This window comes from Hyla sarda, chromosome 8, assembly GCF_029499605.1.
Source record: "Hyla sarda isolate aHylSar1 chromosome 8, aHylSar1.hap1, whole genome shotgun sequence".
Classification (NCBI taxonomy): domain Eukaryota; kingdom Metazoa; phylum Chordata; class Amphibia; order Anura; family Hylidae; genus Hyla; species Hyla sarda.
In genome coordinates this window covers 39,061,466-39,077,836 of record NC_079196.1, presented here as the reverse complement: position 1 = coordinate 39,077,836, position 16,371 = coordinate 39,061,466, and the positions used below count along the sequence as shown (strand labels likewise).

At 42.9% G+C, this 16,371-nt stretch overlaps 1 protein-coding gene across 8 annotated transcripts in view; it reads left to right on the top strand.

Moving 5' to 3' along the window:
- CCDC148 (coiled-coil domain containing 148) overlaps nt 1–16,371 on the top strand; it is a 250,848-nt gene that overhangs the window by 33,910 nt on the left and 200,567 nt on the right. For 7 of the 8 annotated variants that reach the window (XM_056535045.1, XM_056535041.1, XM_056535046.1 and 4 more), the window contains one exon: nt 12,019–12,075. In XM_056535045.1, coding sequence (XP_056391020.1) covers nt 12,021–12,075 — 55 coding nt within the window. In that variant the 5' untranslated portion in view covers nt 12,019–12,020. Of the gene's footprint in view, nt 1–12,018; nt 12,076–16,371 lie in introns of those variants that run through there. The other variant, XM_056535047.1, reaches the window with a different exon arrangement.

The following is a 16,371-nucleotide window of genomic DNA, read 5'->3' as shown; positions in this document are numbered from 1 at the left end:
GGGTCAGGAAATCAAGAGCACTGTTCACACTGGCCTCAGAACAAGGAACACACTAGACACCCCACTCCAAGCATGGAGGGACAGCAATACCAAAGCCAAGTAGGCTCCTAGCCAGCAGGCACTCTCCACCGAATGATCAGGATACTGGCCTAGGAGGTAGCGGTAATCCTAAATACAAGCAAACACGGGTATATACACAAGACTAACTCACTACTAGATAGATGGATAAGCACAAGGCTCAGAACAGGATTCTTTCCTCGGAGTTGCAGGATAAAACAAGGTCAAAACAGGAAGGACAAAATGCACAGTGTGAATACAGACTAAGGCAACACAAAGCAAATGAAGAACGAACATACACATACAAAAAATACTAAAACCCGACATATGTACTAAAACAAAGCAGGCTAAAATCTATCTATCAAACAGAACAGATAACCATGGTTACAACTCAGGATATGTGCACAGGCAGACATAGTGAACATAATGCCAACATTACCAGAATACAGGTCTAACACCAGCCCAGAACAGCACCTGAAGAGGTCTTATATAATCCTCCCAGGAAGGTTAAAGGGGTATTCCAGGGCAAAACTTTTTTTTATATATCAACTGGATCTGGAAAGTTAAACAGATTTGTAAATTACTTCGATTAAAATATCTTAATCCTTCCAATAGTTATTAGCTTCTGAAGTTGAGTTGTTGTTTTCTGTCTAACTGCTCTATGATGACTCACGTTCCGGGAGCTGTGCAGCTCCTATGGGGATATTTTCCCATCATGCACAGCTCCCGGGACGTGACATCATCAATGAGCAGTTAGACAGAAAACTTCAGAAGCTAATAACTATTGGAAGGATTAAGATTTTTTAATAGAAATAATTTAAAAATCTGTTTAACTTTCCGGAGCCAGTTGATATATAAAAAAAACTTTTTGCCTGGAATACCCCTTTAACTCTTCCCATCCCAGGAAGAGTTAACACAGAAACTGTTCAGATATAAACAATGTCTGAACCGGACCCAAAGCAGAAAATGTATTTGGCCGGATAACCCCTTTAAATGGAAAATTATAAAAATGTCACAAAAAATGTGGTTAACATAAAATCTTGACTTAAAGGACAACTGTAGTGGAACACTTTTATATATTCCCGTGCCCGGGCCCCAAAAACAAACAAAATAAACTTATACATACCTTCCTACGAGCCCCCGTTGGTCCAGCACAGGCCTCACGGTCCGGCAGCGCTAACCTCATTCCACTTCCTGGGGACGGGGACGCCGCAGAGCCGTCGGCGTATCACCTGCCGCAGCGATGTCCCGCCACGGCCGGTGATAGGCTGAGCCCACTGTCATGTAAGAAGCTGGTGTGAGGTGGTTTTTTGCGCCCCCGTAGATCCATGCGTCCGCTCCTCCCCAGCTCTCCGAACATTTCCGAAGCTAGAACTGGGGGCAAGGGGAGGGAGTAGGTTCACGCCCCCTCCCTCATCTCCCCTCTCTGAGCTCGGCTGGACGCAGATCTCTACGGCACGTCCCCTCCCTCATCTCCCCTCCCTGAGGACGTAAATCTCCACGGCAGGTCCCCTCCCTCATCTCCCCTCCCTGAGGACGTAGAGCAGTGCTCCAAAAAACCACCTCACACCGGCCAGAGCTCCTTACATGACAGTGGGCTCAGCCCATCACCGGCCGGGGCGGGACATCGCTGCGGCCAGTGATACGCCAACGGCTCTGCGGCATCCCCGTCCCCAGGAAGTGGAATGAGGTTAGCACTGCCGGACCGTGAGGCCTGTGCCGGACCAACGGGGGCTCGTAGGAAGGTATGTATACGTTTATTTTGTTTGTTTTTGAGGCCCGGGCTCGGGAGTATATAAAAGTGTTCCACTACAGTTGTCCTTTAAACCACAGGTCATTTTCTGATTACATATTCTCTTTAAAGTAGTCATTGACAGCTGAACACCAGATATAATTGCAGGTTTATCTCTACTATTCATTATAACCCAACCTGACATTCAGCAGACAAGCGTTAATTGTCCACTCCATGCCTTGTTCAGTGCAATGATGTTTCTTATGGAAACTTGATTTCCAAAGTTATTTTGTATTGGGACATTTTCTGTGTAATAACAAGAGCACTCCAGCTTACCAGGTGCTTTATGTGTTATGAAAGACTCTCATATCCATCTATAAAGAGATATCTTATTGTAATTGAGCTGAAATCCCTTAGGCAATTAGAAACCCTAGACGCTGCTCTCAGTCCATTACATGATTCGTTGAATTGGATGTATATAGCTTTATGGACGTTGTTCCGATTAATAGGCAATTAGTAGCAATGGCCTCAGCCGACTGCAAACAGTGTGAATGGAGAACCCGGAACAGAGAGAGCAGGAAAAAACCTGCAGACAAAGGGTAATATAATAGTATTCCTGGTGTTAAATGGTGACATGTCGACAAACCAGAGACCATTGTGTTTAGTCAAAAGAACACCAGAGTATAATGCTGATTATTGTTCAGACACTTTCAACATCATTCATCATTTTTGTACAGAACACCTGATCCTCTGGTTTGGAAATCACACATACCATTTGATGTCTGTCACAGGACAGAAAAAGATTTGGAAACCGAAAACCCTTCTGAACGAGTACCAAACATTACAGCTCATTACGGAGGACCACTAAAATTGGGAGGTAGCCTGTTCCTATGACGGTCAAAATCCAAGAGATTTAGGGGAGTTTTATTACACCTGCGTAGAAAGGTTTGCAAAGTGTCTGGAGTAAGGAATGGGAGAACGAGGAATGATATAATGCACCAAGCTAAAAATATTGAAGTAAATGTATACATCCCGTAATGTAGGGTGAGCAAGAAAATTGTGTCTAAAATAAGTGTGGCAATATGTGCCCTATAATTGTTACAACATGTAAGTTCTGTGCACACATTCTATGACACTGTCTTTGAAAGTGGCCAAGCATGATCTGACTCTTCGGCCCATGTTAGAGTCATTCCAATGAACAGATGATGTTGGTTTTTAAAAATTTTAGGGTACATTCAACTAATCCACTGCTGAATTTCCTCTTGACTTCAATAGGTACCAACATAATACCCGTAAAAGTTTCTTTTTTCTAAAAGGGTATTCCCATCGCAAACATTTATGACATACCTACAGGTTGTGCCACAAATGTATAATAGATGCAGATCCCACAATCTGTAGAGTGGAGGCCAAAGTCCTATCTGACCTGGTTGCGGCCTAGATGTAATGTAAGTTGCAGAAACAACGTAGCACCATAAAATCTACATTGTTTCTCTAACTTGGATATGCCAAAAATGTCAGTGGTGGAAATACCAAGTGGTGGTGTAAGGGTATGTTCACACTACGGAATTCCCGCGGAGCACTGCATAGCCGTCAATGGTGACAGCACAGTGCCGCACGGTAGTACTGCCGCTGCCGGCTTCCTGTCTGAATCTCCGCTCGCTGAATTCAGCGAGAGGAGATTCCGTTCACACACTATAGTGTGAACATACCCTAATTCTAACACCAAGTTTCTAACACCTGTGTCAAACCGCTTATATGGAAAGTTGCCATTGACCATACAAAAATGTAGTAGTCTATGAGCCAATTCATGTAATAGCTGACCATGTAAGGCATGGACGCCTCGAGTCCATCAGAGCAAGGAATTTTGTTAGGTGCTCTCTGTTCTGGCATACAAGGAACCCTTTTATATACTTTAACCCCTTAAGGACTCAGCGTTTTTCCGTTTTTGCATTTTCACTTTTTCCTCATCACCTTGTAAAATTTTGCACTCAAAAATCCATATGATGGCTTATTTTTTGCGCCACCAATTCTACTTTGCAGTGACATTAGTCATTTTACAAAAAAATCCACGACAAAACGGGAAAAAAAAATCATTGTGCGACAAAATGTAATAATAAATTTCATTTTGTAACTTTTGGGGGCTTCCGTTTCTACGCAGTGCATTTTATGGTCAAAATTATACCTTATCTTTATTCTGTAGGTCCATCCTGTTAAAATGATACCTTACTTATATAGGTTTGATTTTCACTTCTGAAAAAAATCATAACTACATGCAGGAAAATTTATACGTTTAAAATTGTCATCTTCTGACCCCTGTAACTTTTTTATTTTTCCGCATATGAGCCGGTATCAGGGCTAATTTTTTGCGCCGTGTTCTGAAGTTTTTAGCGGTACCATTTTGCATTGATCGGACTTTTTGATCGTTTTTTATTCATTTTTTTTTATGATATAAAAAGTGACCAAAATACGTTATTTTGGACTTTGTAATTTTTTTGCGCGTACGCCATTGACCGTGCAGTTTAATTAATGATATCATTTTATAGTTCGGACATTTCCGCACGCGGTGATACCATATATGTTAATTTTTATTTACACAGTTTTTTTTTATGGGAAAAGGGGGGTGATTCAAACTTTTATTAGGGAAGGGGTTAAATGACCTTTTGTTAACTTTTTTTTTTCACTTTTTTTTTGCATTGTTATAGCTCCTATAGGGACCTATAACACTGCACACACTGATCTCTTATGCTGATCCCTGCAAAGCCATAGCTTTGCTCGGATCAGCGAGATAGGGGCTCGATTGCTCAAGCATGTAGCTCAGGCTTGGAGCAATCAAACCCCGATCGGATGCGGCGGAGACAGGTAAGGAGACCTCTGCCTGCGTCCCAGCTGATCGGAACATCGCGATTTTATCGCAATGTCCCGATCATCCCGACTGAGCTGCCGGGAAGCATTTACTTTCGTTTTCAGACGCGGCAATCAACTTTGATCGCAGCGTCTGAAGGGTTAACAGCCGGCTATCGTTAGCCGGGACCGACCCGACATGACCCCGTTTTTCACACTGGGACTGGGCTCAGGGCGTACAGGTACGTCCTGAGTCCTTAAGAGGTTAATTGGGCATACCAACAGTGAAAGTCTTTGTGAGACCCCTTTAACCCATTGAGGATGGAGGGTTTTCCAGTTTTTGCACTTTTGTTTTTTCCTCCTCACCTTTTAAAAATCATAACCCTTTCAATTTTGCAGCTAAAAATCCATATGATGTCTTATTTTTTGCGCCACCAATTCTACATTGTAATGACATCAGTCATTGTACCCAAAAATCTATGGCGAAATGGAAAAAAAAATCATTGTGCAACAAAATTGAAGAAAAAATGCCATTTTGTAACTTTTGGGGGCTTCCGTTTCTACGCAGTAATTTTTTTGGTAAAAATTACACCTTATCTTTATTCTGTAGGTCCATACGATTAAAATGAAACCCTATTTATGTAGGTTTGATTTTGTCGTACTTCTGGAAAAAACTAAATGCAGGAAAATGTATGCGTTTAAAATTGTCACCTTCTGACCCCAATAACTTTTTTATTTTTCCGCGTATGGGGCGGTATGAGGGCTAATTTTTTGCGCCGTGATCTGAAGTTTTCAGCGGTACCATTTATGTATTGATCTGACTTTTTGATCACTTTTTATTTTTTTTTCATGATATAAAAGTGACCAAAAATATGCTATTTTGAACTTTGGAATTTTTTTGCGTGAACGCCATTGACCGTGCGGTTTAATTAATGATATATTTTTATAATTCAGACATTTCAGCACACGGCGATACCACATATGTTTATTTTTATTTACCCTTTTTTTTTTATTGGGAAAAGGGGGGTGATTCAAACTTTTATCAGGGAAGGGGGTTAAATGATCTTTATTCACTTTTTTTTCCACTTTTTTTTTGGAATGTTATAGCTCCCATAGGGGGCTATAACATTGCTCACACTGATCTTTTACATTGTTCAATGGTTTCTCATAGATAACCATTGATCAATGATTCTGCCGCTTGACTGCTCATGCCTGGATCTCATTCGGCGATCGCACAGTGAGGAGGTAGGTAGGGACCCTCCAGCTGTAAGCTGTTCGGGATGCCGCGATTTCACAGAGCAGCAAGCTAACCATCAGTGCTTTACTTTCACTTTAGACACGGCGATCAACTTTGAACGCCGTGTCTAAAGGGTTAATAGCGCGCGGCACCGCAATCGATGCCGCGCGCTATTAGCCACGGGTCCCGGCCGTTGTTAACAACGGCCGGGCCTGACCCGCTATGACGCGTGGCCACGGCGTGGCCCCGTGTTATAGACAGGGAGCGGGCTGAGGACGTATAGGTACACCCTCTGTCCCCAAGGAGTTAAATGGGCACTGTCAGATACAAAAACTTTTGATATGTTGTACAGCATGTGAAACCAATAGGTTTTGCAAATGCTTTCATTATAAAATTTTCAGTATTTCATACTGAAAAATCCAGTCAAACAACTGCCCCCGCCCCCCTGCCTGTTTGGACACATACTAGTCCTGCTATGTCCATGCGTCATCACCTACTTCATGGACACACTTCCTTGATTGACAGCTGTGAGTGCAGGGCTCACAGCTGGAGGAAAAATCCTCCCACTGTCAGCTTGTGTCCCATTACTGTCAGTGAGGACAAGCTGAGAGTTGTAGTTTTGATAATGCTAGGGGAGATGTGAGCAGACAGCATACTGAGGGAGGGGGCGGAGACCTGCACAGTGAGGCCACTTTGAGAGGAATTCAGACTAGTGAGCTAAATTAAAAGTGTAAGACAAAATAAATAAAGGTGCTAGACACATAAAAATTAGATGTACATGGTCAGAATTAGGTACTGAGTGATATATTTAAAAAAAAAATTTTGTTGGATCTGACAGGTACGCTTTAAACAATCATTCAGTTTTGTCTTTGAACTCATAAGGATCCCAACTGCACAAATGGTCTAAAATAGTGGTCCCAACCAAGTCCTTAAAGGGTCCAGCGGCGATCAGACATTCCAGCTGCTCCGTGCAGGATGATGGGTGACCACAGGCATCACGCCCCCTCCATTCATGTCTGTGGGAGTAGGTGTGATGGTTATCTACTAGCCGTTACTCCCCCTCCCAAAGACATGAATGGAGGGGGCGTGGCATCAAAAAACATAGAAGCTCCAAGCTTTTGTGTTCACGGTGTCGGCCCAAAGATCGCGGGTGGTCCCAGTGGCCAGACCCCCCACTATCAGACAGCTTATCCCCTATCCAAAGGATGTTTGGAAACGGAGTACCTCTTTAAGGTCCACCAAAATTCCATTTTTTTTTTGTTACATCTCAACCACAATCAATAATTGCATCTCAGTCTCACATCACATCCCCCATCAGTAATCACATTCAGGGCTCACATCCCAACCCCCATCAGTAATCACATTCAGGGCTCACATCCTAACCCCCATCAGTAATCACATTCAGGGCTCACATCTCAACCCCCCATCAGTAATCACATTCAGGGCTCACATCTCAACCCCCTATCAGTAATCCCATTCAGGGCTCACATCTCAACCCCCATCAGTAATCACATTCAGGGCTCACATCTCAACCCTCCATCAGTAATCACATTCAGGGCTCACATCTCAACTCCCCATCAGTAATCACATTCAGGGCTCACATCTCAACCCCCCATCAGTAATCACATTCAGGGCTCACATCTCAACCCCCCATCAGTAATCACATTCAGGACTCACATCTCAACCCCCCATCAGTAATCACATTCAGGGCTCACATCTCAACCCCCATCAGTAATCACATTCATTGCTCACATCTCAACCCCCATCAGTAATCACATTCAGGGCTCACATCTCAACCCCCCATCAGTAATTTCATTCAGGGCTCACAACTCAACCCCCATCAGTAATCACATTCAGGGCTCACATCCCAACCCCCATCAGTAATCACATTCAGGGCTCAGATCTCAACCCCCCATCAGTAATCACATTCAGGGCTCACATCTCAACCCCCATCAGTAATCATATTCAGGGCTCACATCCCAACTCCCATCAGTAATCACATTCAGGGCTCAGATCTCAACCCCCCATCAGTAATCACATTCAGAGCTCAGATCTCAACCCTCCATCAGTAATCACATTTAGGGCTCAGATCTCAACACCTCCCCCCATTTGTAATTACTTTTAACATTCAATATGTCAATCTCATTCCTCTCCCAGCAGTAATTAGTTTTATGCCCCTTATATCCACAAAACAGTATTCACTTTCTCATGAATCGTTTTTCTTTCCCCACCCCAGCAGTAATCACTTTCAGGAATCTAATACTCGCACACACATGTATATGTTTAAGCATTAAAATGTACAGATGCAACAAAGCTTGGATGAAATAGATTACACTGCAGGAATATTGCTGGTGCGTTACCATCATAATAAAAAATAAAAAAAAGCTGGAACACTGCATTAAAATGGAAAGTCCATTCATTTTCATACACAAGGTTCTGAAATGCTGTTAATAGCTGCTTTTAAGTAATTTCCAGAATTTCTAGCAAATACCTTTTTTCAATATTTGCTTCCATGTATACTTCTTGGAGTTGCCAACTGTGCACAGTATCACTCTCCTTACCACTCTTGCATTGGACAGCCTAGTCCCTTTTTGCTAACCACACAGGAGTCTTCTGATCTATTATTCCATTTTACTGCAAAGGATTTTACTCCTTCCCTGACAAGCAGAGCAATAAGCTATTTCTTTTGCTCCTTTGCAATGAACAGAGGATCACAGTGCAGAGACCTGGCTGAGAGTGACTGAGGCCTGTGTGTCCTCAAGCTTCAGCCCAGTAAGTGGACATGCACATTATTATACACACTGAACACCAGGTGGCATCATACTTAGTAAGTAACTCTCTTAACTCTTCACATTTTTAACAGCATTTAAATGGCAAACATTGTTATTTCCCATGATCTATACCAGTGGTCTTCAACCTGCGGACCTCCAGATGTTGCAAAACTACAATTCCCAGCATGCCCGGACAGCCAACGGATGTCCGGGCATGCCGGGAGTTGTAGTTTTGCAACATCTGGAGGTCCACAGGTTGAAGACAACTGATCTATACCCTAGGTCTCCATATTTTGGAGGGTAAAGGGGCACTCCAGGGAAATATATATAAGCTTCAAAGCCACCAAACTACCTGGATGTGTTCCCTGTAAACCATCCTGCCTGATATGTATGGCTCATGTGGCCACTGTTGTCTTCTCTGGCTGCTTGATATTCTTTGCTGTCCTTCCTTTCCCCTGCTCTGCAAGCCAGCTCCCTCTCTTAGAGCAGTCTCCATCCTCCTGCTCTGTGAGCAGAGAGAGGTTCTGTGTCTGATTGGCTGAGGCTGCACACACACTAAAGGGAGCATAACTCATCAGTGCAGTGCATAAACAACATGGTCCGTGTCTGTCAGGAGGGTGGGGGATGCTTTCAGAGAGGGATTTTGGACAGAGACAGAGTGAATGGCTGGATGATGTAATTCCCTCACTTCATGCATATTTATAAGTAACAACCAAAGAGGGAAAACTGCTCCAAATAGCTAATGAATGATATTTAGACAATGTAATAGGTTGATGAGAGGGAAAGGATGGGCTGTGTTTTTTTTCCCTAGAGTACCCCTTTAAGAAACCACTGATCTATACAATGAATATGATATCCAGTGGTCAGACAAAACCCTACAATGCTGGGCTAGTTTCTTCCTTTTATCTATTTCTAGCAGTATGTATTTCAGAATCACGCATACTTTGTTTTTCAACCCGTGACTTGTCAACTGCTCTAAAGCTACATGTTCCAAAATTGCAATCCCAGGCTTTAGCTCTCAGGGCATGCTGAAACTTGTAGTTTATGACATCTGGAAATGCACAGTACGTACAGTATTAAAACACAGGACAGTAACACACAGAGGGAGGACTGCAGGCCGTCACACTTTATATTGCTGGTGCCTGTTCATACATGAAGTGACCTCAGGAGCTCAGGTGATGATTTGTGGACCATAAATACCTGGCGTGAATGTAGGCGCTAACAGACGTGGTCCAGGTCAGGGGTCTTCAGGAGCAGCTGGAGAGCGCAAGTGGTATGCTGTATCCTGAGCAGGTGTTAGTAAGTATCTGGACTTAATCCAGGAGTTGCAGTTAGTAAGCTTTTATAATGGAACTGGATTTGATGGAAATAACTTCCTGGTATGAAAGCATTGCACTGGCACCAGGGTTACACTGGCACCGTGATACTTGTCTGTATTGTAGTGGAGCATAAAACAGATTTATTATATATTTGTACTAGCGTTTTCCAACCAGGGTGCCTCCAGCCAAAGGCTTTACGAGCATTCCGGGAGTTGTAGTTTTGCAACAGCTGAAGACACACCGGTTGGGAAACACTGATCTATACAGTAAAATGTCATTAATCCTGCCTGGTAAATCAATATATCATCCATATGTCTTATGTGGCAGTACTGATATGGAAATTATCCATTTACGGGTCACTGGTACTCCGCCCCTAGACATCTTATCCCGTATCCAAAGGATAGGGGATAAGATGTCTGATCGCGGGGGTCCCGCTGCTGGGGACCCCATGATCTCGGCTGCAGCACCCTGCTGTCATCACTGCACAGAGCAAACTCGCTCTGTGCGTAATGACAGGTGATACAGGGGCCGGAGCATCGTGATGTCATGGCTCCGCCCCCTTGTGATGTCACGCTCCGCCCCCTCAATACAAGTCTATGGGAGGGGGCGTGGCAGCCATCACGCCCCCTCCCATAGACTTGCATTAAGGGGGCGGGCCGTAACATCATGAGGGGGCAGAGCCGTGACATCACTATGCTCCGGCCCCTAATAGCGTATACCCAGCATATTTCACGTGAAATCCACTGCACAGCGGGAAATACGATGTGCATTCTTCTATAAGCAGACAAACAGGGCTACCCGCAGCAGCTCTCTGTGTTCAGTGAGGTTTGGATATTGCTTTCATGTAACCCTGTGTGTCTTCTCATAACAGAATACACAGAGGATTTCCTGCAGCGCAGTGGATTTTGTGCAGTGTGAAATACGTTGTGTATCCACTAAATGTTACCCTACCCTTAAAGGGGTATTTCGGGATTTTTTTTTATTTGACTATGCTACAGGGGCTGTAAAGTTAGTGTAGTTCATAATATTGTGTCTGCACCTGTTGTGATTATCGCCCCAATATTTATTATTGACAGCACACAAAACAGGTCTTGGGTTTTCCTAGGTTGCAGTGTGGCTGAGACATGACATCACTAGTCAGGTGTGCAAAGGGAGCCTGTCCTGCTTCAATCTGTGGAGCAACTGTTAGGTGGGAGAGAGATCATTTTGCAACAGCTAGAGGCATCCTGGTTAGAAAACACTGGTCTTTTGAATGAAATGCAACTCATTTGTGTTTCAATGGGTGGGATGGCTGATGTGTGGGAGGGAGGAAAGTGACCTCACACTTACAAACAAGGAACTATGGGATGTGTAGTTTGAGAGAAAGAACTCCAACAGGAAATTCCCAATTCACAAAAAGATAGGCAGCGTTATGTAATCTCACAACATAGCCATTTATCCCCAAGACAAGCACAGATCCTTCCTAAGCATGTACATTAGTCTCTGGTAGGTTGGTTATTGTGCTTATAGTTGCTTATGGTGGATAACCCCTTTAATGATAGTTGCAGTATTTCCTGTATAAAGGGATGCAGTTATGTCATAAAACTCACGCAGTCTCCAAGACTTGGAACTGAACTTCTAGACCTTACTATGAGAACCTGTATAGTGAGGTACTAGGTATGTGGGACAACAATGAAACATGAACTTTCCCTTTCAATCATACAGTGTGCGGTATTACTGCCGACTCCACCATCAGACTCATTACAGGAACACAGTAAATGTCTTCTCTGCTGAAAATGATGAGCACATAAATATTATTGATGAGCACAGTGAATATACGGAGGCCAAGATCCACACAGACCTCCCGAAAAGTGTTAGCGGCACAATTAAATTCACATCTTCAAAGCCGAGCGAATATATATTCTATAGATTAATACATAGAAATGATTGTATAGATTTTATCATATAATGTTATGTAATGAGACCATAGATGTGGGAGGACACAGTCTTTGAAATGGTGTTGAGTAGAGTATTACTCCCCGATGTTGCTTTTATTAATCTCCGCTTTTCATTCATTTACAGACATGACTGGCAGAGACGTCCGATCATTTGTAACAACGAACAGGAGCAGAGACAGTGGTATAGTATACTTTTTCAGTCTTTTCTTGACTGTAGTTTTGAAATCATTGCTCCAGTTTTACACTGATTTGTATTCTTGATTGTAGGATTTACGTTAAAGAGTACCTGTCATCACGAAAAACTTTTTATATGTTGTTAATGTATTAAAAACAACTTTCAAATACCATGTCATTAAGAAAATGTATATTTATATATTTATTATGACTACATGTCCTGGCCGTAAGTCTCTTATAGAGTTCAGACTCATGAATCCTAACTCTCATAGTGCAGCCTGGACACTGACGAGCACAGCGCAGCTTCCTGTCTGTCAATCAGACAGACGGGAGCGAGCGCGGTCTACGCTGCATGGCGCACCTCAGCTACATTGAACACTGCCTGCAGAGAGCAAGCTTTGAAAGAGGATTATGAAGGAAATACTGGGCAAAAATGAAAAAGAAAAACTGTGGGGGGCAGATAATGAAAAGCGCAACATACCAGCAGCATAATATAAATGGAGATGGTGGCAGGTACTCTTTAAAGGAGTACTGTGGTGCAGTACAAGTTATCCCCTATCCAAAGGGGTATAAGGGGTCGCAGGGTTCTGACCGCTGGGACCTTCTGCGATCCCCTGCACGGCACCTCGGCTTTCCCCAAGAATGGAGCGCGTCGACCCCTGCACTGAGCTTCTGCCCTCCTTGTATCTCTATGGGAGAGCCAGAGATACAGCGTTCGGGTGTCTCCAGCTCTCCCTTAGAAATACATGGAGGGGGCTTGTTGGCCACCGCTTCGTAAGGTAGTTAACACGCTAAGTTCCTTGGAAGAGCCGGGGTGCCAAGCAGGAAATTGCGGGGGTCCCAGCAATTGAACCACCCGTGATCAGACACCTATCCCCTGTGAATAGGGCATAAGTTGTACTGCACCTCAGTACTTCTTTAAATGCTGCTATATGTGCTTTGATTTGGGATTAGAGGTTATCCCAAGAATTATTTCTAATCGTCTTCAGGAAGGGCTAAAAAAAATTGTACTCATCTGGTGTTGATTCCCCATCGGTGCAATTCCCAGCTGCCCAGCGCTCACTTATCTCTTCTTGACACAGAAAATACCAGCTCAGACAGTCACTGGCTATAGTGGTGACCGCCTCAGTCATTGACTGATTAACCATTGACAGTGGGGATCAAAAGTTTGGGCACCCCAGGTAAAAAATTGTATTAATGTGTATAAAGAAACCAAGGAAAGATGGAAAAATCTCCAAAAGGCATCAAATTACAGATTAGACATTCTTATAATATGTCAACAAAGTTAGATTTTATTTCCATCATTTACACTTTCAAAATAACAGAAAACAAAAAAATGGCATCTGCAAAAGTTTGGGCACCCTGCAGAGTTAACATCTTGTACTGCCCCTTTGGCAAGTATCACAGCTTGTAAACGCTTTTTGTAGCCAGCCAAGAGTCTTTCAATTCTTCTTTGAAGTATCTTTGCCCATTCTTCCTAACAAAAGTCTTCCAGTTCTTTGAGATTTCTGGGCTGTCTGTCACGCACTGCTCTTTTAAGGTCTATCCATAGATTTTCAATTATGTTGAGATCAGGAGATTGTGAGGGCCATGGCAAAACCTTCAGTTTACGCCTCTTGATGTAATCCCCCGTGGATTTTGAGGTGTGTTTATGATCATTATCCTTTTGTAGAAGCCATCCTCTCTTTATCTTCAGATTTTTCACAGATGGCATCAAGTTAGTATCCAAAATTTGCTGAAATTATATTGAATCAATTTTTCCTTCTACTTGTGATATGTTCCCTGTGCCACTGGCTGCAATACAACCCCAAAGCATGATTGATCCACCCCCATGCTTAACAGTTGGACAGAGGTTCTGTTCCCCTTCTTCTCCAAACGTACCTTTGCTCATTCTGGCCAAAAATTTTAACCTCATCGGTCCACAGAACTTGTTTCCAAAAAATGCATCAGGCATGTTAATTTGCAAAGTTCAAATGCTGATTTTTGTGGTGAGGACATAGAAGAGGTTTTCTTCTGATGACTCTTCCATGAAGACCATATTTGTACAAGTATCTCTTTATAGTGGAATAGTGTACCACAACTCCAGTGTCTGCCAGATCTTTCTGGAGGGATTGTGCAGTCAAACGTGGGTTTTGAATTATTTTTCTCACAATCCTGCGAGCTGTTCTGTCTGATATTTTTCTTGGTCTTCCAGATCTTGCTTTTAACTTCCACTGTTCCTGATGACTGCCATTTCTTAATTTGATTCCGAGCAGAGGATATTGACATCTGAAAATGTTTTGCTATCTTCTTATAGCCTTCTCCAGCTTTGTGAGCGTCAACTATTTTCAGTTTCAGATTTCTAGACAACTGCTGAGAAGAACCCATGGTGCTGATTGTTGGGGCAAGGTCAGATGAGTCTGGGCATTTAAAACCTTTGAGATTGACATCACCTGGTCTTCCCAGATGATGATTGAGAACAATCCATGACACTGGCAGGTCTCAGCTTTGCAAAGGGGGCAGTGCATGCTATAAATTCTGCAGGGTGCCCAAACTTTTGCAGACGCCATTTTTTTATTTTCTGTTATTTTGAAAGTGTAAATGATGGAAATAAAATCTAACTTTTGTTGACATATTATAACAATGTCTAATCTGTAATTTGATGCCTTTTGGAGATTTTTCCATCTTTCTTTGGCTTCTTTATGCACATTAATACAAACTTTTACCTCGGGTGCCCAAACTTTTGATCCCCACTGTATAACATTGATGTTTTCCTAAGTGGCAGAGATATAGGCATAGCTATGCCCATGCCTGGCCCCAGTGAATATGCAATATTAACTCTGGGCAATGTCTGCCATACATTTACAGCAGACTTGTGCTTAGAGAGTTTACACCACTCACCATCATTGACTGGCAATATCAGGTCATTTTACCCATAGATGCCATGGGCAATAACTACCATGGCATCTAGGCGGTAATTTGACAACTTGTAGCCCTGTCTTTGACTGCCATGAAAAATGTACTATTACAGCCTGCCGTAGGCAACTATGACCATGGCATTTAGGCAGCATTTTGACAGTTGCCAGCCCTATCACATGTCTGATTGATCCCTCAGCAATATAATTTTAGGATGCCAATTTGATGACAGCCAGAGGCCTTCTGAAGACCTTTGTAAGTTCTGTGCAAGATGTACTTTTACATTCTGAGAAGGCATGATGCGATGGTGCACAGGGACAGGAGTGTATGGGGGCATGACTGGGTGAAGCGACCAGGTTAGTGTGACAGCAGGGGCCAAGAAGACAGGGAAGGTACAAGTGCAGTGTTTCCAAACCAGTGTGTTGAAAAACTACAACACTTAGCATGCCTAGACAGCCTTTGGGTGCCCGGGCATGCTGGGAGTTGTAGTTTTGCAACCCTTTGTGGGAAATACTTTTTTAGTATGAGGAGGCAATAATAGGAGTGACCAATAATAAGGGTAGATATAAGGGTGACAGAGGCAATATTAAAGAGCAAATTCAACAGAAACAGGGGCAGTAATAAAAAGGGCAGATACTTTGATAGAGGCAATATTAAGATGCAAATACAAGAGTGACATGGGTAGTAATAAGGGGCCGATACAAGCATGCCGAACAATAGCATGTACAAAAGGGACAAGCACAATAATAGTTGCAGATATAGTAGTGACGCTGCAATAATAAGAGCTGCTGACACAAGTGTGACATTGGCAATAATAAAAGGAACAGGTACATGGGGGACAGGGACAATGAAAAGTCAAAATCCTGATAAAAAGGGCCAATAACGAGGATAAGATTGCCAGATAGGGTCAATAAGAAGATGAACAGATATAAACACTAATATGTAGAACTGAATGTTCTCATTATCTACGTAGCTTAAAGGGGTACTCCGGTGTTTTCAAATGAACTGTTGCCAGAAAGTTATACAGATCTGTAAATTACTCCTATTTAAAAAATCTTAATCCTTCCAGTACTTATCAGCTGCTGTATGCTCCAGAGGAAGTTGTGTAGTTCTTTCCAGTCTGACCACAGTACTCTCTGCTGACACCTCTGTTCGTATCAGGAACTGTCCAGAGCAGGAGATGTTTGCTATGGGGATTTGCTCCTACTGTGGATAGTTCCTGACATGGACAGAGGTGTCAGCAGAGAGCACTGTGGTCAGACTGAAATAAACTATACAACTACCTCTGGAGCATATAACAGCTGATAAGTACTGGAAGAATTAAGATTTTTAGATAGAATTAATATACAGATCTGTATAACTTTCTGGAGCCAGTTGATTTGAAAACATTTGTTTCCCACCGGAGTAC